The 25,051-nt window shown below is 43.5% G+C and overlaps 1 protein-coding gene across 3 annotated transcripts in view; it reads right to left on the bottom strand.

Annotated features, from left to right (window-relative positions):
- Positions 1-336: 336 nt before the first annotated feature.
- glra4a (glycine receptor, alpha 4a) overlaps positions 337-25,051 on the bottom strand; it is a 90,642-nt gene continuing 65,927 nt past the window's right edge. For all 3 annotated transcript variants that reach the window (XM_046296658.1, XM_046296657.1, XM_046296659.1), the window contains exons 2-9: positions 16,234-16,367; positions 14,687-14,754; positions 12,897-13,120; positions 11,901-11,983; positions 6,381-6,518; positions 5,884-6,098; positions 4,901-5,050; positions 337-1,365 (exon numbers count right to left, since the gene is read on the bottom strand). In XM_046296658.1, coding sequence (XP_046152614.1) covers positions 1,069-1,365; positions 4,901-5,050; positions 5,884-6,098; positions 6,381-6,518; positions 11,901-11,983; positions 12,897-13,120; positions 14,687-14,754; positions 16,234-16,282 — 1,224 coding nt within the window. In that variant the 5' untranslated portion in view covers positions 16,283-16,367 and the 3' untranslated portion in view covers positions 337-1,068. The remainder of the gene's footprint in view (positions 1,366-4,900; positions 5,051-5,883; positions 6,099-6,380; positions 6,519-11,900; positions 11,984-12,896; positions 13,121-14,686; positions 14,755-16,233; positions 16,368-25,051) is intronic.

Genomic DNA, 25,051 nt, shown 5'->3' with positions numbered 1-25,051 from the left:
CCCGAAGTGCCTTATTGCTATTATACACTTTCTTACCAATGCAATTAGAACAGTAAAAATGTATTTTTTGTCATACCTGTGGTATTGTCTGATATACTGTACCATGGCTTTCGGCAAAATCAGCATTCAGGACTCCAACCACCCAGTTTATAATGGAAGACTATAACAGAAAGCAATTGTCTATGATGCTGTAAATCTGTTGGGGAATTTCTTGTTTTAAAAGTCAGTCTTGAATCTTCTGTGTATTACAGCTCTGCTCTTCTGTGATGCAAGCAATTTTGATCTTCCGCCAACAATACATTTAGCGACAGAGGAGCAAAAGCAATTGCTATTTCCTGGCAGAATATCCCATTTATTCAAATGTTAGACAAAAGGAAATACACATTTGTGAGGTGTGCAATCGATGAACAACTCAGTTTATCTACAGTTTATACATTTGTGTGTGATACATATATAATCTCGTCATATGTAGTTAAAACAACATATCCCCACCCCATTTAAATATCCAGAATATCAAAGACCCCAATCCCTCCCTAATTTGTTTGGCAATCTAAAGTTGTAAAAAAGCCTTTTTTTAATTGTTATTTTTTAAAAACATTCATTCAAAGATGCATTGAGTGTTAAAATTCAAGTCAGTATTATCCATCCAGCTACAATCAATATTCACTTTGGAATATGGCTAAAGGCAAAGACAACGACTTCAGAGTTCAGGCAGAAGTTCAAAGACTAGCATTGTTATGTCTCTAGTCTAGCGCCTGTAGCATCTGCTGTAATCCAGTCAAAACAAGAGGAGTAAGATAAAAGAGAATGCAAAAAACAAACTGCAATCTAACACCAGTTTGAATCCATATCTTCACTTCGTTCTCTGCTCACATGCTCTCGCTCTGAGATCCTGAAGACCTACCTGAGCAGAGTTTTTAGGATCAATGGTTATGAAGCATATGCCTCTGAAACACTTAACCCTCCTTTTTTAATGTATATCTTGCAGGCAGTTTTGGTTGAAAGAAGAAAAACTGAAATGTAGCATGAAACAATGAGGAAGTTATGGGGATTAGAGCAGAGAGTGTATTACAATTTTGCATGGATGTCTTCGTGTCGCAGCACTTTGTAGGTGATCCAGTAGAAAATGTTGAAGAAGAGGAAGCTCAGAGGGAAGACGGCCCTGGATATCGTGTCAATGCGCTTGGCCCGGTCCACGAAGCGCTGGCGGACCGCTTCGCCATCATAAACTGTGGACATCGCTGGGGGTGGCGGGGTGAAGACTGTTGCCCCCTCCACAGTTGTCCCGTCCTTGGTCTGTAGGCAGTGACCCAGTCCGTAGCCGCGGAAGTAAAACCCACGGCTGTCTCTCGCCAGTTCCTCTTCCTGGGGGATCAAAAGGAAAACACAGATTGGCTTCACACTGTCAACTGGCATTAGCTCATATTTCTTCCCAGTGGATAATTCTCAGACGCAGGCATTTGGGGTGTATCGTAGCAAAAGGGCTATAGGGTGAGGGCACGATATAAAAAAAAAACATCAAGCATGCCTGAAAATATAACTTAAAGGGAGATGTACTTCCAGTCTAAAGTATTGTACTTTTGCCTCGTGTGATGGATTCTTTATGAGAGATGAGCTTTATAAATACATTTGATTGATTGATTGATTGATTAATCAAGCCAGCGACCTAAGATCACTTTTGTTCAATCATCTGCCTTTCTGGAGTGTCAACAGCGTCATTAAAGCGAAGGGGACATTTTAATTATCAGTATAACAAAAATCACCTCCATTTTTCTTTGTAGGCTAAGGACACTTTTTTTAATGATCTCTCAAGGTGCTTGAGTGAAAAGTCGGGGTCCGACAAAAAACTCACAATGGGCATTACCATGTGATGGATGGCACCCTTTCCACGCAGAGTGAAACGCCCTGTTCCCTTTCTTTGTGGAGAATATTAATAGACATGTAGCTTAACGCTGACAGTCCTTTGACACCTTGAGAGATGCCATTTGGCAGGGGGATAGTGGAGATGTAGGATCTAAATTGGGTGATTAATAGTCAGTGTGAAGGCAGTGAGTCAATTGACCCTCCCCCCCTCGAGTGTCTCTCTCCCTGACCCTTAATACCCTTAGTGAAGGGCAGTTACCAATATGTCCCCATTTATTGCCCAACTTCAGCTCCGCCATGTTCCTTTCTTCAATAATGAGCATTGGCTTCCCTCTCCAACTTGCCTGCCTTGTTCCTTGGCTGTAAGTGAACTTGGTAGAAACTATCTGTTGCACAATGACAAATTACACCTTACAACAGAAGGATGAGGAGATCTTCTTGCACTTAACTATCTCTTCTACTTCCACCTAAACTACAGTACGTCATGTGCTGAGGTCTAATGATGCGTTTCACTAAAGATAATAGGTACTCATCGTCATTGGCCCGTGCTCATGGCCCTAGTCAGGTAGCTTTGGTACACACTTTGTGATTTGTTGAAGAGGAGTGCCGTTCTCACCACTGGGATCAACAGCATGCAGTGTCCTGACTCTGCAGAGCAGGGGTGGACAAGGACCAGAAATTGGCCAGGGCATTTCTGACACACCGGCCCTGGGTCGTTCCATTTTGGGCCAGCGTCTGGTTAATTGGACAGCAGTCAATTAGCCAAATGGTGATCATTCACGAGCAAAAATCATAACATTTACATGCCCATGGGCTGCGCCCGCTCTGCGTCCTAAAGATGGACCAGCCCACCGGGTATTTGCCCGAACTGCCCTATTGCCAGTGTAAACTGAGTGTATGTGGAAAAGTTGGTGTTAAAAATGGAGTTACACTTCTGATGACTTTCCTTTTACCCGACTGCTAGAAATTCACACCAACGTTTTACATTATCGACTTTGGCCTGGGGGTCAGAGCAGCAAGTAGTTGTCGCCACTATGAAATCAAACAGGTAAGTATATTTCAAGGGGTATGTATACTTTCTGAAGGCACTGTGAAACCCCCCCCCCCACACAAAGTGATTACAGACGAGGGAGAGAACACAGCTGGAGCCGCAGATATAGAAAAGCATCGGACTTCAAATAAATGTTTATAATTAGGACGGAGGGAAGGTCAGGAGCCAAACCAGGGGAAGGAGAGTGAGAAGGGGCTTGTTTTTAGGCAAACTCATGGTGGAGCAGAACACATTCAGTTTGGGGATCAGAAGTGGCGGAAGACATTCAGTTTGGGGTGACACGGGTTGGTTTTACCCTGGCACAGGCGCTGCAGTGCTGATTCAGGTTTCCGTGGTAGCTGGTGCTGGTAGTGCTGTTGCTAGGCAGGTCGTTCACTTTCCTCAGTGACTCTACACTCCCCGGTTGATTGGCCAAGGCCATGGCCTCCATAGGGAAAGGAGCAAGTACACAGATTGGAATAATGCCATTTGAAACCATGCTATTCTCTCAATACCAGTCAGAAACCAGTTGCACATTGGACTGTGTACTTATTTGCTCAGCTTTTATTATATTACAAGGGTCCCGAGAGAAAGAGTCGCTAAGTTCCTCAAACTTAATTCCACAGAAATGCTAATCTGCTTTTTGCTGAGTGCAGGAAATCTTCTCTGCTTCATTCCAAATTCAGCTAAAGCACTGGCTTTGAGCCAAAATGTGTGATAAAAGAAGTGGACATAAAATGTATCAAAAATGGTGATGTGGAACTAAATGGAAAACAAGCTATGCTATTTAGTCTTTAAGTCAGAAGTGCTCAAGGAAAACGTTGAAAGTACAATTCATCATCCATAGCTGTTACCAAAGGAATTACTGTGGCTCAGGAGGCTGAGGAAAATATCCTTAAGGAACTAGAGTAGGCTCGGCAAACACCCTACAATTGTTGGCTCGGCAAACACCCTATAATATAACACATTATAATTCCTGTATGATGTAAGCTGTAGTGTATACAGTAGAGGTACATGGGTGCTTGGAACTCAGGGTCTAACTGCTCTCTCTGGTTTTTCAAAGCTGAAGACCATGGAGGTACAATAGGTATTGATGAACCCTGGTCAGTCGGTGGCAGTAGACAGGTGTGCTCCATCAGACCAAGGCTTTGCTTCAATACCACCCTAGATGGATAACTCAGAAGCCAAATTTCTCGACGGGAGTAATTGCCCAACTGATGTGGAGAGGAGGAGTCATAGGGTGCTAAAAAATAGGAATTAAAAAACAATATTAATATTTCCTCACAAAAGTAATGTACTGGCCCTTTACTAGTCCTGTGTTAACGGACCGATATAGCCGCTATGGGAGGAGTTACTTCTTGCTCTCGTGGACAATCATTTTCTCCCCTGTTATTGATTTGGGTCCAGTAGACGGTCCATTAAATCTGTGGGATTTGTCTGCCCTGGACAGTGGAAGCTTTACTACAAGTCTGGGAAAGCAGCCCAGCCATTTTGGAGCACAGCTTAATGTGATTCTTTCGGACTCTTGTCTCTGCTCTTGAGATTTAATTCTGTTTCGCTAAAGGGTCTTCCATTTGATCATATGCTCTCAGTAGCACTACCGCTCTACACTCTCTACAAGTGGGTACATGGTGGATTGGTTGTTTGCCTGGAAAGTAATACTTCAGATCAGCAATTTAAGTCGTAAGCTCTCATTCATCCTTTAAAACCCCCTGTATTACTTTCCCAGAGTTCCAGCGATGTGAGGCTGGAAACAGCCTGTTAACCCAGCAGGGGAATGGTGTGCCGGGGGGAGCAGGGAGCACACAAACCTCTATGCAAGTTAGTGCTCACCATGGAAATGAGCTGAGCCTGAAACGAGCTGATTTTTCTCATGTAATGTGACGGCCAGCTGTAGTGTGTTGCCGTTGTCAGTCTCTGAATAAACATAGGCGCACCATGACATGGGGCATAAGTCAGTGTGATAGGAGATGACAGGTAGGTGTGTGTGTGGTGGTGTACACTCACTATTCTCTGTCGCCGCTGCTTCTTCTTCAGTCTGATGAACTCCTTGTGTTGCCGTGAGACAAAGTTGACTGCTGCGTACTCGAGCAGTGCGGCGAACACGAACAGCAAGCACACGGCCATCCAGATGTCAATGGCCTTCACGTAGGACACCTGGAGACGCAGGGAAGGAGTACACAATGTCGCCGGGTCATCAATAGCCAATCAATTGAGGTGTTGGTGCGCATAATGACAGAGGTGTGACTTTCAACCCATCCCTCAACCAGGCAGACTATGGAGCCATGTCCTCAGAATGGCTCAGAATTCCAATGGGAGTCAATAAGATACAGGCAGACATCATCCTTGAGAGGTCACAGTAAGACCCAGGTAAAGTCAACGCCGCTCTATTCATGAACACGCCAAGGTCAAAACAGATCAAACTCAAATTGGAAATTCAATAGCCTGCCAGCTACCTGTCTAGACATGGCCTAGTTATTGTGATATTTCCTTATTCAGTCCAACCTAGCTATTGTGATTTTTTTCTTAACCCGTCAAACCTAGAGGCCTAGCTTGAGGCAGCAGTTACTTATCCAGGTACTTCCACATGTGTGTCATGGCAAGCATTGCAGATGCTGGAAGTATTGGTTATGATCTGGACCGTTACATTGCGTTCTGTTGATCGGTCAGGTGACCATAACCAGGGGTAACATCAGATTGATCTTAGCTTCATACTTCGAAAATTGGCATGGTCAACTTTGAACCAGCCTACTAAAGTGACATCTGAAATAGACAATCAGCATTGGGAGAGGAGTCATTTGATTGGACTGAAACAATTTGAAAGATTCTGATACATACCCACCAAATCTAGCGGTTCCTACAGCGACGCATCTGGTGTATAGTGTTTACGCGCGCTAGCACTTACTATACTCGCCGTCCATCATCCCGCTTACTTGCCTTACTTTTTAACACTACATCCCTGAGGTTGGTAGACCATTATCTCTGCTGACCTTGGGTAGAGAGGCCCGGGACCCAGAGCTCTGGGTGGTCATAGTGAGCACGGTGGTGATGCCTAGGCCCACTCTAGCCGGGGCAGCATCCATGTTGATCCAGAAGGAGACCCAGGACAGGATGACAATGAGCAGGCTGGGGATGTACATCTGGATCAGGTAATAGCCCATCTGTCTCTCCAGGTGGAACTTAACCTCGATGCAGGTGAATTTACCTGCCACCGGAAACAATAGAAATGGCAAGTATGTGTGTCAGTCTAAATGTTTAAATGTGTAGGTTGGAAAAGTTGCCACTGGTCCATGTTGATAAGGAAGTTGTTGCTACTCCATTGAGCACTTAATTATATATATTTTTCTCAGCTAAACTAAGTGAGCATAAAGCACCGTCTTTATGCTCTGAACTTTTCTTAAACTTGAATTCAATCCCCAAAACTCTATACTGTCATTTATGTTTCTACCAGAAGAACAATGGAAGTGAAGTTCCACCAAGGTCCCACCTGTGTTGTAGTGCTTGGTGCAGTAGCCTAGATCCTGCTCATCTTTCAGCACAAACTGTGGGAGCGTCAGATCATCAGCCACCTGCACCGGGTTCTCGGCCAACCACTCGAAGATCAGATCATTCATGGTGTACCCAACTACAGAGAACGAGACAGTGGGGGGAGGAGGGGTGGGAGAGATTGAGAAACAGAGGTGCAAAGGGCAAGATATAAGTGTTGGGCGGTTTCCAGATTTTTGTATCTTCATTCTGGGATTTACAATATTACATGCTTAATACACCAGGGGGCGCCAAACAAATGCAAAAAAACGACCATTGGGAATCTGTTCCAGAATGTTAACAAAAGTAGCACAAGTAACAGCGAATTTCCAATGAGTCTGCTAGCTAAATATCCTAACAAACACACACAAAAATAACAAATTGCAAAGACAGGCAATCCAGCTCATAAAGTTATAAATATATGTAGGAGCTACCGAATGTCACTTTTGGTGAGTTTAGACATTTACAAGCGAATGTGAATGAGACATTGCGCAAATGAACAATGTTTTGATCCATGCTTGTCTGCTCTGAAGCAGCATGTGTACACACTGTGTCTGTCCGGACTCGCTAGGGCAAGGGGCCTGCCTGCTCTGCTCTGAGAAGACGGGAAAAGAGCAGGCGGAGAGGAGCAGACAGGCAGAGGAGAAAAATGCAAGGAAATCAAAAAGATAGCATTGGCAGCTGTACAGATAACTCATTCAAAGGGCTTTGACTTCTTTGCCACGGCAGAAAGCTAAGACATTATGATGCCCCGTCACCTTATTAATTCAGTATCTTACTTAGATAACTAGCAACCCTTACAAAAAAAGTGCAGTAACTGCAGTCGACTGTGGTATTTTGGACACAGTAATTGCAGAATAACTGCAGTGTACTGCAATATAATTAAGCAATAAGGCACGGGGGGGTGGTATATGGCCAATATACCACAGCTAAGGGATGTTCTTATGCACAACGCAACGTGGAGTGCCTGGATACAACCCTTAACCATGATGGCCATATACCACAAACCCCCGAGGTACCTTATTGCTATTATAAACTGGTTACCAATGTAATAAGAGGAGTAAAAATAAATGTTCTCTCATACCTGTGGTATACGGTCTGATATACCATGGCCAAATCAGCCAAATCAGCATTTAGGGCTCGAACCATCCAGTTTATAACTGCAGTTATACTGCACTGTAACTGCAGTTACACTGCAAAATTACCGTAGTAAAAAAAAAGACGTTTTTTTTTAAAGCAGTATTTGCAGCATAGTGCACTTTAACTGCAGTTATACTGTATTGCACCTCGGTTATACTGCACTCTGACTGCAATCTTTTTTCGTAAGGGAAGTTCATCTGAATTTTTCACGCAGGAAAAAAAGATAATATACGTAAGAAATCTTATTCTACGTTTTGTAAAGGCAGATCTCAAATGCTTATTTTTGTCATTTCTGCTGGGCATCACACACATTTTGTGCTTCAGTTGCACTTCTCCACTCATGAGAATTCAAGAATGGGCATTCTATCAGCAGACAGTGCTTTGACTGATCTGTAGCTACTTTTCTCTGGTACTTTTCTTGGTATAGCGAACCTACTTTTCTCTGGTAAAATTCAAGATGAACTTCAAGAAGCCATGATAAACATTAGAAATAGGATGGCCATGCATCAGCTGAATAGCGTTCCACTTCTGTTCATGAAAATTAACCAATTTTCTGCCGAATGTGTTGCACTAACGTATTTCAGACGGAAATCTATAGTTGCGCGTCCCTTATCACTCGATTGAAACCAAAAACATTCCATATGAAACGCGACCCGTCAATACACAGCTGGACTCACCTGCTCCGGCTTTCTCCCTTTGTGCTATTTACACGTGACTGGCTGTTCTGGGGAACTATAAGCTTCATAATGTAAAATAATATGTAATAACCTGCTTTATCTCCTAACGCATTGCACAAGTTGACTGCAGGTATTTACTTAAAAAGTAACTACAATGTATTGAAAAACTTCAAAGAAAGTTTCAAATGGTATTAAAAAACCATCCCGTGGCCATTTACAAATAACCTGGTGTACGGTATACCGCCCAAGCTTAAATGATAGACATATGGAGAGAGGGATAGAGTTGAGAAAGGGAGAGATGGAGGGTTGGACAGAGATAGACCAGGGTGTAAAGAGTTAGGGAGGGAGAGGTGTGGGATATATAGGGCGATGTCCCTCAGTCCAGCTGTCATTCTGTTCACATCTCCCTCCCCGCCTGTTTGTCATGATAAAGGTCATACGCCACAGCTTCCAAAGTGGCAGACCGGTTGCTTGAAGGTTGAATGCGAAGGGTGAACGTGAGGTGCATGCCTCCCCGACAGCGGGAGCTAATGGTTTAATGGATGCAGGGTTGCCCTTGCATTCGCTTACACGTGTTTGCGCCGCTGAAGACCCACAAAGCCTGTCAGTTTGGCGAGGTTACAGTGTAAGCAAACATACATCACACTCGACCAAGCACCCGTACATAACCACTCAAGACGAGACTGTAATTGCTTTGCACACACACACACCCCACCCTCTGCCGCCCATTAGAGCACAGTATACAGGAGTTGTTTAGAAGTTCTTGCCTCAGACAAAGGACAGTAAGCTGAGGCTGCCGTGGAATACTTTACACATCTGAATAATACTACTGATGTCCATCTGGGGCCCCTTGGGGCCTGAGTAACAAAGACATCAATTATTTAAGATATTATCCCCCGATCCTTACCAGCAGACTGAAAACAACGCCACCACTAAAACACACGTATTTCTCCCCTGTTGAGTTCTGAGTCATTCACACAACCTTCATTAACGAGCAAGGAAAATATCAAGGTTTTCATAACGGTGATTAAATGTTCTCTGGACTGTCTGGATGTGTTTGACAAGGTTACCTAGCAGAGAATATGGTTTCGTATTGATGTGGTCTGGTCTCTTTTTGATGTTTATGGGCCTTGTCCCTGTGAAAAACACATTTAGATGGTGCTCTGAATTAGTCCAGTCTAACTCTGTCAAGTGGATTTACACTTCATCCATTTACTTACTAGCTTAATGATACCAAATTGGGTCACAAGAACACATCATGGTTTAAAAGATTGTTTGAAATATGAAATAGCTACATGATCTGTCAGAATAAGGCAAACATAAAAAATGTAAATGTTTACTAGAGCTCAAGGCATCAAGATTACAGCTAACAAACAACACTGGAATCCTCAGACCACTCCCTCTTTCCCTCCCCCTCCCCGCTCTCTCTCAATGTGGCAGCGTTGGCAGTTGGCACATCGCGTGGCAGTTAAACCTGCAACTGTGTCCTCGCCCTGTCCTCCCGGGCAGACAAGGTGATCACACCCTTGGGCGGTGTAGTAACACTTGTCAAAACAGAGCTGGCCGGCCCCTTTAGAGCCACGGAGAGGAGGGCTTCCTTTAATCAGAAAGGATTAGGACTCCTGTAATGGCCCTGTCAGGTAGTAAACCTGCTGGCTGGCACATTCTCCGCTGTTGGACAAGATCTCTCCTCACTTGATCTCCACACTTTAGGAGGGTTTAACTGCAGACAACGGAGGGGACGACGACGACGACAGTGGTATAGGGTTACTCTGTAGGGCAATTCTGAGAATAGTGAACCTCACAGATCTAGGATTTTAATTTGATCGTTCTTTTGTTGCTGAGAATTTTCCTGCACCACAGGAAATGCAGAGATTCATAATTTGCATACATTCACAGAAAACCAACATGGTTATATGAACAGTTTAGCACTTTTCATGTAGTCTGATTGTGGCCAACTAATAGCCTATCCACAATCAAGCAACATTATGAACTAAACTTTCAAATCCTATTGCTGCAGGATTATTTTGCTGTGACAATATAGGTCAAATTAAGCTCCTACATCTGTATATGCATCTGCATATTGATTCCCACAAATATATTTATTCATCTTTATCATATTTGGCATTGAAATAAACTGAGTATACAAAAGACTGGCCAAGTGAATCCAGGTGAAAGCTATGATCCCTTATTGTTGTCACTTGTTAAATCCACTTCAATCAGTGTAGATGAAGGGGAGGAGACAGGTTAAAGAAGGATTTTTAATCCTTGAGACAATTGAGACACGGACTGTGTATGTGTGCCATTCAGAAGGTGAAAGGGCAAGACAAAATATTTAAGTGGCTTTGAACAGGGTACGGTAGTAGGTGCCAGGCACAACGGTTTGTGTCAAGAACTATGATGCTGCTGGGTTCTTCCATACTCAACAGTTCCCCATGTGTATCAAGAATGGTCCACCACCCAAATGACATCCAGCCAACTTGATACAACCGTGGGAAGCATTGGAGTCAACACGGGCCAGCATCCGGCATGGACACCTAGTAGTGTCCATACCCCGACATATAGAAGCCAACAGTGGAGGTTTCATAACAGCAATAAAACCTAGTGGTCAAACAGGGAAATGGTTCCAATGGAAAAACGATTGGAACCATTTCCCAGTTTGACCACTAGGTTATATGGGTATTATGACTCATACTGTGGTACACCCTAAAGGCTGTTCTGAGGGCAACAGGGGGGAGGTGCAACTCAATATTAGGAAGGTGTTCCTAATGTTTGGTATAGTCTGTTTTTGCTCCAAGCAAGTTCTTAAACTAGTAAAACTATTCCAATTGAAACAGAGGGGCAAAGCAATAGGAATATCAACTAGACTTAAGTTATTTTGTCTGGCCTTGTGGAGGGCGCCAGGGGTGAGGCATATAATAAAAGGGAACATAAAATGAAGGTTTCATTATTGATATCCTGGAAATGAGATTTGTAGGGGGGCAGATGCCATCAGTGCTGGGGGCAAAAGGGGGGTAGTAGCGAATGGACTTTTCTTATTGACCTTTTATATAGGTAATAAGGAAGGACGTGCTATATCCAGGATTTATCCACTGACTTTGTTCTATTTATATTTTTTTTATGAAGAGATTCCTACATGTTTGATACACTGCACATTAATTTCATTGCCCTTAAAGGATATCACTGTCAAAGGGCTGGCAGGTAGCCGAGTGGTTAGAGCGTTGGACTTGTAACCGAAAGGTTGCAAGATCGAATCCTCGAGACGACAGTTTGTTGTTCTGCCCCTGAACAAGGCAGTTAACCTGTTCCTAGGCCGTCATTGAAAATAAGAATTTGTTCTTAACTGACTTGCCTAGTTAAATAAAGGTAAAATAAAAAGCGTGTAATTTGTTATTGCACTACACAAGTCGGTGTCAGAAAGTCCATCTTTTATTTTATGCATGCGTAACCGTCATCAGAGGATGTTTGATAAAAGCAGCAACTCAAAACCTAGCCGGTCACATTCAGGCATTGAATATAACCTCAATCAATGTAAACCCTTTGTGATGATAAGATTAAGATTTTCACAACTAAAATTGCTCCATCTATAAGCTAATAGCCAGTGTGAAAAGTGGAGGAGGAGGAAATGAAAACGAGGAAGAGGAAGGAGATAGAGGGAGACTCACAGCTTTCAAGCTGCATGGTACAGGTCTGAATATCCATGGGGAAATTCTTCAAGTCCATAGGGCAGGACAGGATGAGAGTCAGCCTGAGATAGAGAGAGAGAAGGGCAGCTTTAGGTTAAAGGTAAAGGGCAAAGGAGAGCGTAGAAGAAGAGAATTATAACATACAGAGAGAAATGAAGACAGAGGCAAGGAGGACAGCTGCAAAGGTCACCAGATGTGCTTCACAAGGCAGACATTTGATTAAAACTCACCTAATGCTTTGACGGTGGACAGTTTTACGACCTATCCCAAGATGAACTCTGTACTATACATTATGGCATGAATTGTGAGCGTTATCGGAAAAGGCAAATTGCAAAGGATGCTGTGAGTTACAATGCCATTTGGTTACAATAGCAAACTAATTGGTAGACACATCCTTCCCTTTATTTATTGAGGCGCTGATGCATTGAGCCTTCAAGGAGCCGCGGGGAAGAGAAGTAACTATTAAGGAGTTTGAGTTAAGAGAAGCCGTGTAATTACCTGCTGTAATGCATTGCCCAGAGGACAGACGAGAGGCACCAGCGCTATGCTGCTCGCAGCAGGAGCCCCATCGCTATCTTGCTGCGATGACGTGAAATTCCAAGCTCAAAAATATCCCCCACAAATACACTGACGAATGAGCCTCCGAAGTTTCTTTGTGTCCTCGGTTTCAGAGAGGTACCTACTAAAATGCCTTTTGGACTACTGTGTGATTGTTAGCGAATAAATCTGCCATTGTAACCAATATGGTATGCCTAACTGCATGTTTTTCAATTCCTTTCATGGGGTCATGAATGTTGATGAAGGAGAGATAGATCAACTCACAGCAGTGTTTGGTTTTGATTGTGGGACTAATATATTAGTATCAAAGTTAATGTGATGAATAACTCACTCGGTCCCCCTGTGGCCACAGACAGAAGCATCTTGAATAACTCACTTGCTCCCCCTGTGGCCACAGACAGAATTGTTTCTGCTCACCTGATGCTATACAGTACACTCCCATCTTGGAAGATCCGCAGCAGTTTGTTGTCGGTGGTGACCTCGTGAAAGTTAGCCCCCTTCTCGTTAGCGAAGAAAAGGTCCGGCTTCCAGATGGAGTCCAACATGGAAGGATCCAGGTCCAAGGAGTCGTCTGGGTACTCCTGGTAAGCCAAGCGGGGATCGTTCCACTTTTGCCGTAGGAACACATTGAGCCTGTAGTCCTGTGGATTGACCAATACATTTAGTAATCGTCTCTTTCTCCATGAATCTTTCCTCGATTCCTTGCATTCTCTTTCTTCGCCACCTCCTCAAAAACACACTGGAAAAAAGCTCAGAGGGGATGGATTTGGAACTTCTCCTGGAATGCGGTTGAGAAGGAGGCGAGGAGGTAGGACGTCAGGAATTGTGGAAGATGAATCGAGATTGAGACATAGTAGTTTGAGACAGTGTGTCATACCTTGTCACACACTATAGGAGGCAATTAATGAAGTGATACCATTGCCAGGTTTCAATTCTTCAATTAGCTTGTTCGGTTCATGATCGTCTGTCTCTGATGTAAAGTAGGAAGTCTGATTCAATGAATAACCTTTACTGTTGTTAATTATAGCCAAGACAACGCAACATTTTAATTAGTTCTTTGAAAAGTAGGGTGTATTTATACTTTGGAAAGTAGTGTGAATCTATGTAGTTTAGGGTTACGCTAAAGGAATTAGGAGTCATGCAGGAGTAATTGACATTTTGTCCATTTGTAAAGGGGGAAATCACAGACAATAACCTAGAATACTTAGTGCAGAATGAAGTACCAGATTCTGGGCTAATCTATGTTCTGTTCAGTGCCTGTTGAAATGACAAAAATATGCTTTGTGGGAAGCAAAATCAATGAATGACTAATTGAAAGTTGGTTAATTCCACAAAAAGTTCACATCCTCATTTAGTCACAGGAGTTATTCAAGTGAATCATTTAAGTAAATGTTCATGGTATTGAAAGACTCAGCTGTGTCTGTCTCCTCCGGCAGTTCATAACGGTCTGTCTCTGTTCCCATGAGGTACCATAAATAAACTAAGGGCAGCACAACACATTTATCACAATAAACACTAGGCCTTTACCACATTGTCCAGTGACATCACAAGTGTCCTCTGTCCACACTGACCTAACCTGGGGTCCAGCCCTCTGTGCCAAAAGAGCCTTTAACAACTACAATCTACTGACCAAGCACTTTCCCTCTTGTATTGGACAGGCTTACAGGGAGAGATTCTTTCGCACTTCTTCCCATTTCACTCTTTTTTCCCCCTCCAATTTTTCATTTTAATTGCAGAGTGGACAGTTCATTATCAGAACATCACTGACCCACTGGTCTCTGAAGGTTGCTCTGATAGGCTCCAGGAAATAAAGGGAGAGAGGTGAGGGAATTGATCCAATACTGAGCAGGCCAAAGGGTAGGAATTAAGTATTGTATTAGCTGGAGGAGATCATTTAGATTTCTCTTTCTTCAATTCAGGGATTTAGCTAGTAGCCTGCTCAAATATGCTCCTTATCACGGTCATTCATGATTACAAAGCAATGAGACTGCCTTAGGGTTATCATGCTACCTGGATAATTACGGTATTTTGTATAAAGCGCATATTCATTTACATTTTTTATTTCACCTTTCTTTATACAGGTTTGTCTCTCTGAGACCCATTCAAGATGGCAGCAGTCAGCAACACATTGAATTATTAGCTTAAAACAGTTTCTTATTCCAGGATGTTAATTCACTGTGGAAATTCAAGTTGGTCAGTTGACTCACCATAGTAGTTTCCGTGATGGACCCAAAGCTGTTGATGAAAATATTGCAGGTGACATTCACAGGCGGACCTGAAGAAATGATAAAAAGACAATCCATCACTGCTTATATGGAAGAATCCTTTCAACTGTTTGACCTGCTGTGTAAAAGTTTGTTAGAGATAATTTTGAAATCTTTGAATGACACTGAGGGTTATTGTATGTACAGGAAGTGGTGAGTGTCTTGTTGTTAACTCTCTGATGTGGAGCAAGTATGAAATAGCCACTCAGTGGCCAGTTTATTATGTACACTAGCCCTAGCCGCATCCTCTGAGCATGCGGAGACCAGCTGGCTGGTGTGTTTACGGACAATTCAATCACTCCCTATCCCAGTCTGTTGTCCCCACATCCTGGGGACTTCAGGAAACAGCAGAGGGAGCACCCCTTTATCCACATTGAAGGGACAGCAGTGGAGAAGGTGGAAAGTTTTAAGTTCCTCGGCGTACACGTCACAGACAAACTGAAATGGTCCACCCACACAGACAGTGTGGTGAAGAAGGCGCAACAGCGCAGTATAGGCTGCTGCCTATACTGAGACCCAATCACTGGCCACATTAATAAATGGATCACTAGTCATGGTACTTTAAATAATTCCACTTGAATAATGTTTACACATCTTACATTACTCATATCACATGTATATACTGTATTTTCTACCATCTATTGCACCTTGCCTATGCCGCTCGGCCATCGCACGTCCATATATTTATATGTACATATTCTCATTCACCACTTTAGATTTGTGTGTATTAGGGAGTTGTTGGGGAATTGTTAGATTACTTGTTAGATATTACTGCACTGTCGGAACTAGAAGCACAATCATTTCGCTACACTCGCATTAACATCTGCTAACCATGTGTATGTGACAAATTTGATTTACACCACCCCGTTCATGAAATGGTTTGCTATGGAAAGTAGGCAGACCGGCAATGAGGCATTCAGTTACGGTTTGATTGAACGTTAGCATGGGCAAATGAGTTCACTTTCCTTGCTTTGTCTAACACCATCATGAATCTAGCAAAGAAGTTGTAGTTAGTTTCATAGCACAAACGTTTGTTAGCATGTTTCTTACGCTGGCTTTAGCCACGGAGGGAGAAGGCCTACCCAGGCAAGTGCAGGGCGTTGCCTAGCAACACGTGCCTCGGAGGGAGACAGTGTCTGCACAGCACAACGGATTCCCATGATTTGTGAATATTTCTGGCTGAGCAGCTAGCGTGACAGCTAAAATGGCTTCGAAAAAAATATGATTACAGCTATTAGGGAGAAGTATCTAACAAAATAATGACATTATAGCATTCAGTAATTAAAATGTTTTCATATAATAGAAATCTGGGTACATTTATGGATAGAATTCAAACTTTAAGTAAGCAGTTCTATGCTCCCTGTATACTTCTACAGGCAAGTCCTATTCAGCGTTGTATTAAAAACAGTGGCTGTCCGCTTGCATTCACTCCGTGAAGTTTCAGTGTTTTTTATGGGAGCTGTGGCCCACTCTGAAAATACTTAAGGTACCTTTGAAGTTGGGTCTGATGCGGGCGTCATAGCCAGACCTTTTCCCCATGAGCTTGTCCAGGAAGTCAGACGGGGACTGCGAGGAGGCGACTGTCCTACTAGAGGACTTTATCTCCTCCTTACAGGAACCCGGTCTGAGGAAGAACAAAAACAAACACATAACGAGGGGGAGAGAGAAGCAAGAGTTAGAGAAACTTCAAATTGGCATCAGTGGAATATACACAATGAGAGAAAATAAACTTTTACACGGCCGCCTCCGAAAACCCATCGTTTGTCACATGATGTTCAGTACATAGTGTTCAATAGATCCTAACTACAGTGAGGTGGCGAAAGGGGAAAGGTACATCCACATCCAACCCCTGCACTCCCCCTTTCAGTGTGTAATCCAGCCTGGTTTAGCAGCAGTGGGGCTTGACAGATTGATGGCTCAATTGAAATGCTGTGAATGTCACACCAGGGGAGGAAGGCTTTGATTCCAGCTCCTGCATGGCTCAGTCTGCCACTGACAGGCCCAACAGGCCAAGGAGAGAAAGAGAGCGATAGAGAGAGAGGGGGAGAGAGCAGTTCCGGAGCCCACGGGCCCTGACTTGTGTGATGGATCTCTCCTGGCTGGCATGTCGCTGATTTTGCACGATGCTTTTGATGCAATTGTTAGCGGATCAGTCACGATCCTGGCTCCCTCCTGTGAACTATGGAAGGCTATCCTACCCCAGGCCCCTCCCCCAGGCTCCCTGTGTGCTGTCTGCTCTGTGTAACCTGGTGCCCTGTGTAACCTGGGCTGTGAAGAGGCTCCCTGTCTGCTCTGTGTAACCTGGTGCCCTGTGTAACCTGGGCTGTGAAGAGGCTCCCTGTCTGCTCTGTGTAACCTGGTGCCCTGTGTAACCTGGGCTGTGAAGAGGCTCCCTGTCTGCTCTGTGTAACCTGGTGCCCTGTGTAACCTGGGCTGTGAAGAGGCGCCCTCTCTGCTCTATGTAACCTGGTGCCCTGTGTAACCTGGGCTGTGAAGAGGCTCCCTCTCTGCTCTGTGTAACCTGGGCTGTGAAGAGGCTCCCTCTCTGCTCTGTGTAACCTGGTGCCATGTGTAACCTGGGCTGTGAAGAGGGTCTCTGTGTGACCTGGTGCCCAGTGTAACCTGGTGCCCTGTGTAACCTGGGCTGTGAAGAGGCGCCCTCTCTGCTCTGTGTAACCTGGTGCCCTGTGTAACCTGGGCTGTGAAGAGGCTCCCTCTCTGCTTTGTGTAACCTGGTGTGTGAAGAGGCTCCCTCTCTGCTCTGTGTAACCTGGTGCCATGTGTAACCTGGGCTGTGAAGAGGGTCTCTGTGTGACCTGGTGCCTAGTGTAACCTGGTGCCCAGTGTAACCTGGTGCCCAGTATAACCTGGTGCAATGTGTAACCTGGGCTGTGAAGGGGCTTCCTGTGTGCCATCTGCCCAGTGTAATCTGGTGCCCTGTGTAGCCTGGTGCCCTGTGTAGCCTGGTGCCCTGTGTAGCCTGGTGCCCTGTGTAGCCTGGTGCCCTGTGTAACCTGGTGCCCTGTGTAGCCTGGTGCCCTGTGTAGCCTGGGTGGTGAAGGTTCCAGACAGATCACAAGGTTTCTGAACTGTACTCATCTGCTGAGTCCCATACACTGAGTCCCATACACCCATATTGTTCGAACCCCGGTCTCCTACATGCCAAGACTGTGTTAGCCTAATGAGCCAAAGCCAAGGCATTTGCTTGAGAAACTAGCACACAAGTTCAGGTCTCAGGCAAGGTTACGTATCCAAATATCATGGTTCAACAAACCACCACCTCCATTTCAGAAGCACTGGCGCATTTGATGTGTATAGAGTTGCGTATGAAAAAAATAATGAAACCCAACATGCGTTGGCCAGCTACACAGGCAAACACCTCGAAAAGCCACAACACTGACTCCATTCAATCCTGGAAGAGCCCCCAAATCTGATGAAACCGGGTAGCAAACTTAGCTACATAGATATGATTGTCTTTTTTTTACATGATTGGGATACTCTGGTGTTTCTGATGACTAAATTTAAACAGGAAATAAAATGGTTTAAAAGCCTTGAATAGTATCACAAATCCCTCACTCAAACTTTGCTGTGATGTGTTTAATAAGATGATGCCTGCACAAAAAAAACATGCATTTTTAATGACAGATGAGAGTAAAACCTTTGATTTGGGGTCTCCTTGGATGTCTGACTAACGTTCACTTTCTCCAACCTCCATTGAAAATCAATCATCAACTATATACCCCTGAGGATTCTACTGAGATACATCTCAGTCTCTCTTACTGCGGGAAAGTTCCTGAATTCCCCCTAGTCTTTGGTTCATCTGCTGTTGAATGAAGTTTACAGTTGATGCTACTGCATTGATGCACCTTCCATCTCTTTTACTCTCGGTTATGGCCACAGAGACACGCACGCACGCACGCACGCACGCACGCACACACACACACACACACACACACACACAAAACATTCTATGGGTAACCTGAATAGAATTCTATCCAGTAAATATATGTTTCATTCTTATCTGCTGTGAGACCAAGCTCCAAATTAAATTTCCAAAGACAAAAGCAATCTGATTTTCTTGACAAGTTTGAAATAGCGATTTCCTCTGAGCTGCAAATTTGCGACTCGATCTCGCCTCAAGCGTTAAAAAACTAAATAGCTGTGACAGTTCTCTTCAGACTTCAAGAAATATTGACACATGAGAAACTGGTCTCCTTAAATACAATTGCGAAGGTGTTGGCATAGATTTCTGGGTGATTGTGACAGGCTGGAGGGAAGGTGACTGAGGACAATTATGTGAAAACCGAACAAATCTCCATAGGGTGTCCATTTTATGACGCCCATGTCAGTTAAGCCGCAAAAGGGTTCAGAGGAGTTGGGGAAAGTTCTTTTATTCACATTCTCGCTCAAGACGGAGTGAGCCGAGAGCATAAGCCTCGCTTTTATCCAAAGCGACTTACAGTCATGTGTGCATACATTCTACGTATGGGTGGTCCCGGGAATCGAACCCACTACCCTGTTGTTACAAGCGCCATGCTCTACCAACTGAGCTACAGTATGAGTGCTCTGGAAACGCTCTGAAATGCTCTGGAAACAAAGCTATTAGGCAAGACATACTTTTGAGAGAATGAGTGAATTTCAGCCTAGAATCGTGGAGCGGTTTTTAGGTGACTCATTATGTGCCTGGTAATACTAATAAGCACTGAGGACAGTTCAGTTTGAGATGTCTCCTCGGTGCTGGCACCCCGTGTATAAAGAAAAGTTATCGGTACTCATTGTGAAGCTATTATTACGTGATTTACTATTCGATTATTTCTCTATTTTCTCTCTGCATTCTTGGGAAGCTCCCATAAGTAAGCATTTCACTGATAGTCTACATCTGTTGTTTACAAAGCATGTGACAAATACAATTGAAATGTTATTGTTTTTAAAGCTGTTACTTTAATAAGCAGTTCGAATTTTGACTTCGGGACTGAGAATATATTTATTTGGACCGTCCAACCCACCCGGTACATACTGACTGCAATTATAATAAGCTACCTTTCAAAGACATAAAAAAATAAGAGAGTGGTCCTCGAGTTTGGATCCTTCCCAACATTATATAGGCTTCCTTCAGTCCACAACAGTTCAGCAGTTCTTCGGTCCTGTTTGTAATGGTCTGCAGCCCTCTCTCATGTAAATCTTGAATCTTTACCCATGTGCCCTTGAAAGCTGTGGTATTCCTATGCATCCCCTTAGGCTTTACAGTACACCAACTCTCCATCAACCCTAACGCATTTCTAATCCGAGTCTTGCCTACACTGTCCTGCGTCGTCAAGTGTAAAAAGAGAAAAAGACCCGACGTTGAATGTAAATTGTGCAACTATCTGACAGAGGTTGTGGCCTCCATCAAGTCTGTATTGCTTGCATCTTTAGGTCAGTGGTGATGGCTCGACAGAGCAGCAGGGGCCTGTTAGATAAAACCCAGGGCCTCTTCCTAAATCACTGAGATGCAAGTTGGGGACATTGAATGACCTTTTCAGGCCTTCTCTACATCTCGTCTGATCTCTGTATCCACATCGGAGCGTGACCAGGAATATCTAACAACTCTGATTTCCTTACCTCTCTCCGTCCCTCCTCACGGAAGGCTTGTATTGTCTGTGTATCAGATTCCTGTAATGGGATTAGTTTATTATTGACTTTCAGACAAATAACAACATTTGGTCAACAATGTGTTTTGAAACGGAGGTTAAATTGTTGCCATATTTCTTGAAATGATAAACAAAGAGAGACACAGGGACTTGTAACTGCTCTGCCGTTGGAGAGGAGAAGAAGAAAATCTATATTTCTGCCGTAGATCAAATGCAATTGGAAACCTCAAAGCTGTGGGATTGGGCAAACCTTGAACAGTGCTGTTACCAAATACAACAGGATAATTACATAATAACTCAACAGCTTTTCAGAATGCATTTTGGTGAGAAAAAAAAATCCTGTAAAACATCCTCGTCACTGAATTTAACATGTAGAAATTTAGCAGGAATCGTTAGTTTAATTTTTTTACATCTCTCTTCGAGCAACAACCGAGACCGATGAACGCATAGCGAGAATGTAATTTCTTCAAGATGGCTTCATGCCATGTGACTAGTGTATTCTTGCCATGTGACTAGTGTATTCATGCCATGTGACTAGTGTATTCATGCCATGTGACTAGTGTATTCATGCCATGTGACTAGTGTATTCATGCCATGTGACTAGTGTATTCATGCCATGTGCCAAGTGTATTCAACTCCCTGTCTTGAATGTCAGTTTTTGTTTAGCATCAAAGATGCAACTGCATAGTACTAATTCAGAATGAATGCGATATTTAACTTTGTCAGAAAACCACAGGACCAATATTTCCCATTTCATTAAGGGAGGCGGGTGTGTATATCTTCATCTTGTGTTGATTGTGTCGACCCAGTGTAATATGCTGACAGTCTGGTTTGAGAAGGAAGCACTGTGTCGACTTCCGTCAGCCCTCTCATGAGCAGTGAGTGTACGGTCGGCACAGCAACAACATTTGACAGTCCTGTAACTATTGGAAACATGTTTGGATGCCTCCCTTTGTTGCTTTTCAAGCTTTCATCAATTCTTGATTTGACAGATGGTACAATATTAATACATTACTTATGTCAGTCATTAAAGGCTCACAGTAAAAGATTTTGCTCATGGGCGTAGGGAGTTTATTTTAGGTACCACAACTTGTTCTGAGTTTGAAGTGGCCATGTTCACCATCATTGTTCTTCTGTTGACTATGCAAGTCATGAGGCTGGAGCCTTCTGCTAATATGGGGAGTTTATCTCCAGTGAGCTTTTGCAGCCAAATATCTTACAATGCTTCCAAGACAGTCCAGCCTTCTTCCTCACTTAGCCTCACTTAGCTAAAGGTTTTCTGTCATTTGGAGCGCCATTGAACAGCTTTATACAGTAGCATGTCTTCTACCACCATACATAATGCACTGTTTCCTCTTTCTCCCATCAACTCAAGGCTTGGATTTATGAGGCTATAATCTTCAGGAGGAGTTGTAAGGCAACCAGTAAGGCCGAGGTAAAGCAAGAGAGACAGCTAACAACACTATATAATATATCATGTGAACATTCACTACAATGCAGGGACAATGAGAAGATGCAGCTGAACGTGAAAGGGAACAGAACAGACAAGTCAGGAGTTGTAGAACAATAATACAATGCATTGAACTGCATTGTATTAAACATATTTAAACTGGAGGAAGGGGGAAGGGTGTCGGGGTCAGTGTTTAGGGCACCAACTCTTCTCTCCACAGGCATCATTGGACCCCTAGGAGTCTATGAAACACACTTCTATACTTCTTCTTTCACCACATTAAAGCTATAGCCGACACGGTTAGCGTGGACAGTCTTAAATAATACATCCTCGCCTCTTGACCTACCTTAATGCAAGTCTCAAACTATTTTACTCAATGTTACTTTTCCTATGTTATTCAAAAAAGGAACTGGCACATTTGACCTCTGTTGCAGGTGCATGGTAACAATTGAAAAACATGAGAAAAAGAAGAAACCCGCACTCTGCTCTTCTTCTTGGAGTCGAGGAAAAATTATACAAAATATAACATTGAATTTCATAAATGTTCGAATAAAGTGTGTACTAAGTATATTAAACACATCTAAAAATCACTTTTAGAATATTTATGAAATACACATTGTTATATTTGGTAACACGTACATTTTTCCTTCACTCCAACCCCATTTGATGCATTGAATGGAGCAATGTCTACATAAGGGTGCAAATTAAAAATAAAAAAAACTCCCAAAAGCTCAGACGAAGGCCTTAAGGCCAATTCGTAAAGCTTAATAAAGAACAGTGATACTAGCAAGAGCAGAGTGCGGGATTCTTTTCTCTCATGTTACTTAAGCATTGTTGAAATTATTTTGCCTTACAAGAAGCAAATTGGCAGCGCCTCTGTGTAGAATTCACCGAATTAGATTTATTTGAATTAGACTGAGCCCATATTCAGCGCATGAATTGCAAACATATGCTGCCAATTGCTTTTTATTAGTGAGCCCAGTGATCAGATCAATTCGGAATAGTGGCCCCGCCGCTCCTTGGATTTAGCACGCATCACGGGAAATCAGAGTCATTTAGACAGCGTTTTGTGTTATTAGCATAATGGGAGACAAAACAGGCCCTTCCACCTGTGGAATATGCATTTTTAATTTCCCCTAGCTTGGAAATTGTCCTTTAAATCTACTCAAGCTTTAAATTTCTCTCAGACAAAGGCCACCAATTTATGACAATTTTGCGTGCATGACTAAGTCACTTTGGATAAAAGTGTCTGCTGAATGGCATATATACTATCATCATCATCATCATCATCATCATCACAGGGCTCTACAGTGAGTGAAGTACTTCACTCACATTTGCCCCTAAAATGAGATATGTGCGAACGGGAATAATGATTTACGAGCACAGTGTGCAAGTACTTGACAGGTGACAGTTTATTTACTCACTACTTAACAGATAGAGCAGGAAATAAAGAATGCACTCTTTTGTATTCTGCCATTTTCTCTCAGACATGTTTGAGAGCTGTTCTCACTTAGCCTCCCCCTGCAAAGGAATGACCTGATCCTCCCCCAAGCCATGTCACAGTTGAGGAATACAGTGACCAGACTGGAAGCAGTCAGGCTTCGGGCAAAGGCAGGAGGCATGCTGGAGAAGATCCAGACCATGCTTGCTCAGTAGCAGGGTGATGAGAGGAGATTCCAGGTGTGTTAGGATTATTAGGATGTAAGATAAATCAATGATTAAGACAGATTCTCAGTGTGAAAATCAATGTATGCGTTGCTCAATAGAAGAATTTGAGGATAAGGAGGGAAATGCAGTGGAGAAGTCTTTAAAAAATGTTTTATGGGAGACAGACATTTCATTGCGTGTTGGTGTGTGTGCGTGTTATTTATGTTAGAGGGAATTAAACTGAAGGGAAATCTGAAAGGCTTCACAGACCTCACCAATCCCAGCTGAAGCAGCAGATGGAGGCGGCCATCAACATGGGCGTGGTGGATGATCTCAAAGCCAGGTTTGGTGGTTTGCTGAAGGATGAGGGTGTCCAGAACACAGTGGAGACTTTCAGAGTGATAAACCCTGACACATGGCCAGAAGACCAGGCCAGCCTTCTCACCTTTGGCGAAGATGGTGTGGCAGACCTGACGAGGCATTTCAAGGAGCCTCTAGAGAGGAAATAATTTATTTGACACTGCATTGCCATATGAGACAATGTTATGTTTGCATATTTGCAAACTCACTTGCTCTGTTCAAACCTGCAGATTGCAACATGGCTGCAATCCACTATGAGTGTCAGGGACTGAAAATCCTGGGCAGCCACAATGTCAAGTCCTACAGTGGCCTGTGGGAGTCCATGTTGACAAAGGACCCCTACAGGCACGATTACAATGTAGACTAACAGTCCCGAGTGGTTATGTATGGCATCCTTCTATGGTTGGTTTTGATAAGTTAATGTTAAGAGTTTAAATGAAATTGAAAGATATCATATTTTCCCTACAACATACTGGAGTTGGTGCAGCTTATGCTGGCGCTGCCCATTTCAGCCGCCCAGTGTGAGCGAGGCTGCTCTGCGCAGAACCGGATTAAGAATTCGACAAGAAGCTGCCTTGGGGTTTCTACCACCGAAGACCTCATGAGGATCAGCCTGGAGGGGCCTTCTGTCGAGGAGTTGGATCCCACTCCTGCCGGGGACCGCTCGCTGACCTCTAAGCGTGCCAGACGGCCAACATACAAAAGCATCTGGACAACTGATCTCCTTTGCGTCTAGTAGGCCTGGGTCAATGTGTGATTGGTGGTATGTGCTGTTGCACAGATGTGTGTCCCTTAGTACACGAGCGCACACACACACAGATACACAGCGTAAATATGTATGGAATAAAATTGTTTGTTAATAAACTGTTACTTAAACATTTTATATTGTGCTCCTGCATTCCTTTGTGCGCTCCTTGGAGGAAAAAGTTAGTGTAGAACCCTGATTCATCATCCTCATCAACCAGACCAGATCATGCTAGTACATCTGTCCTCATCAACCAGACCAGATCATGCTAGTACATCTGTCCTTGCACTAGCGTGTTTGATCAGCAAAAAAAAGACACCCTTTGTAACAACTGGGTTACATTGCAAAGTACAACGATGCGGTGCACAATTGACTGCTCATCTGACACAAATCACACGCTAAAACATTTAAAGTATGTGAATATATATATATTTTTTTACAATAAAACCAAATGAATGGAACCTTGTACACAGAGC

This window comes from Oncorhynchus gorbuscha, linkage group LG13, assembly GCF_021184085.1.
Source record: "Oncorhynchus gorbuscha isolate QuinsamMale2020 ecotype Even-year linkage group LG13, OgorEven_v1.0, whole genome shotgun sequence".
Lineage (NCBI taxonomy): Eukaryota > Metazoa > Chordata > Actinopteri > Salmoniformes > Salmonidae > Oncorhynchus > Oncorhynchus gorbuscha.
The sequence above is the reverse complement of the archived record's forward strand: the minus strand, read 5'-3'. Positions and strand labels throughout refer to the sequence as shown.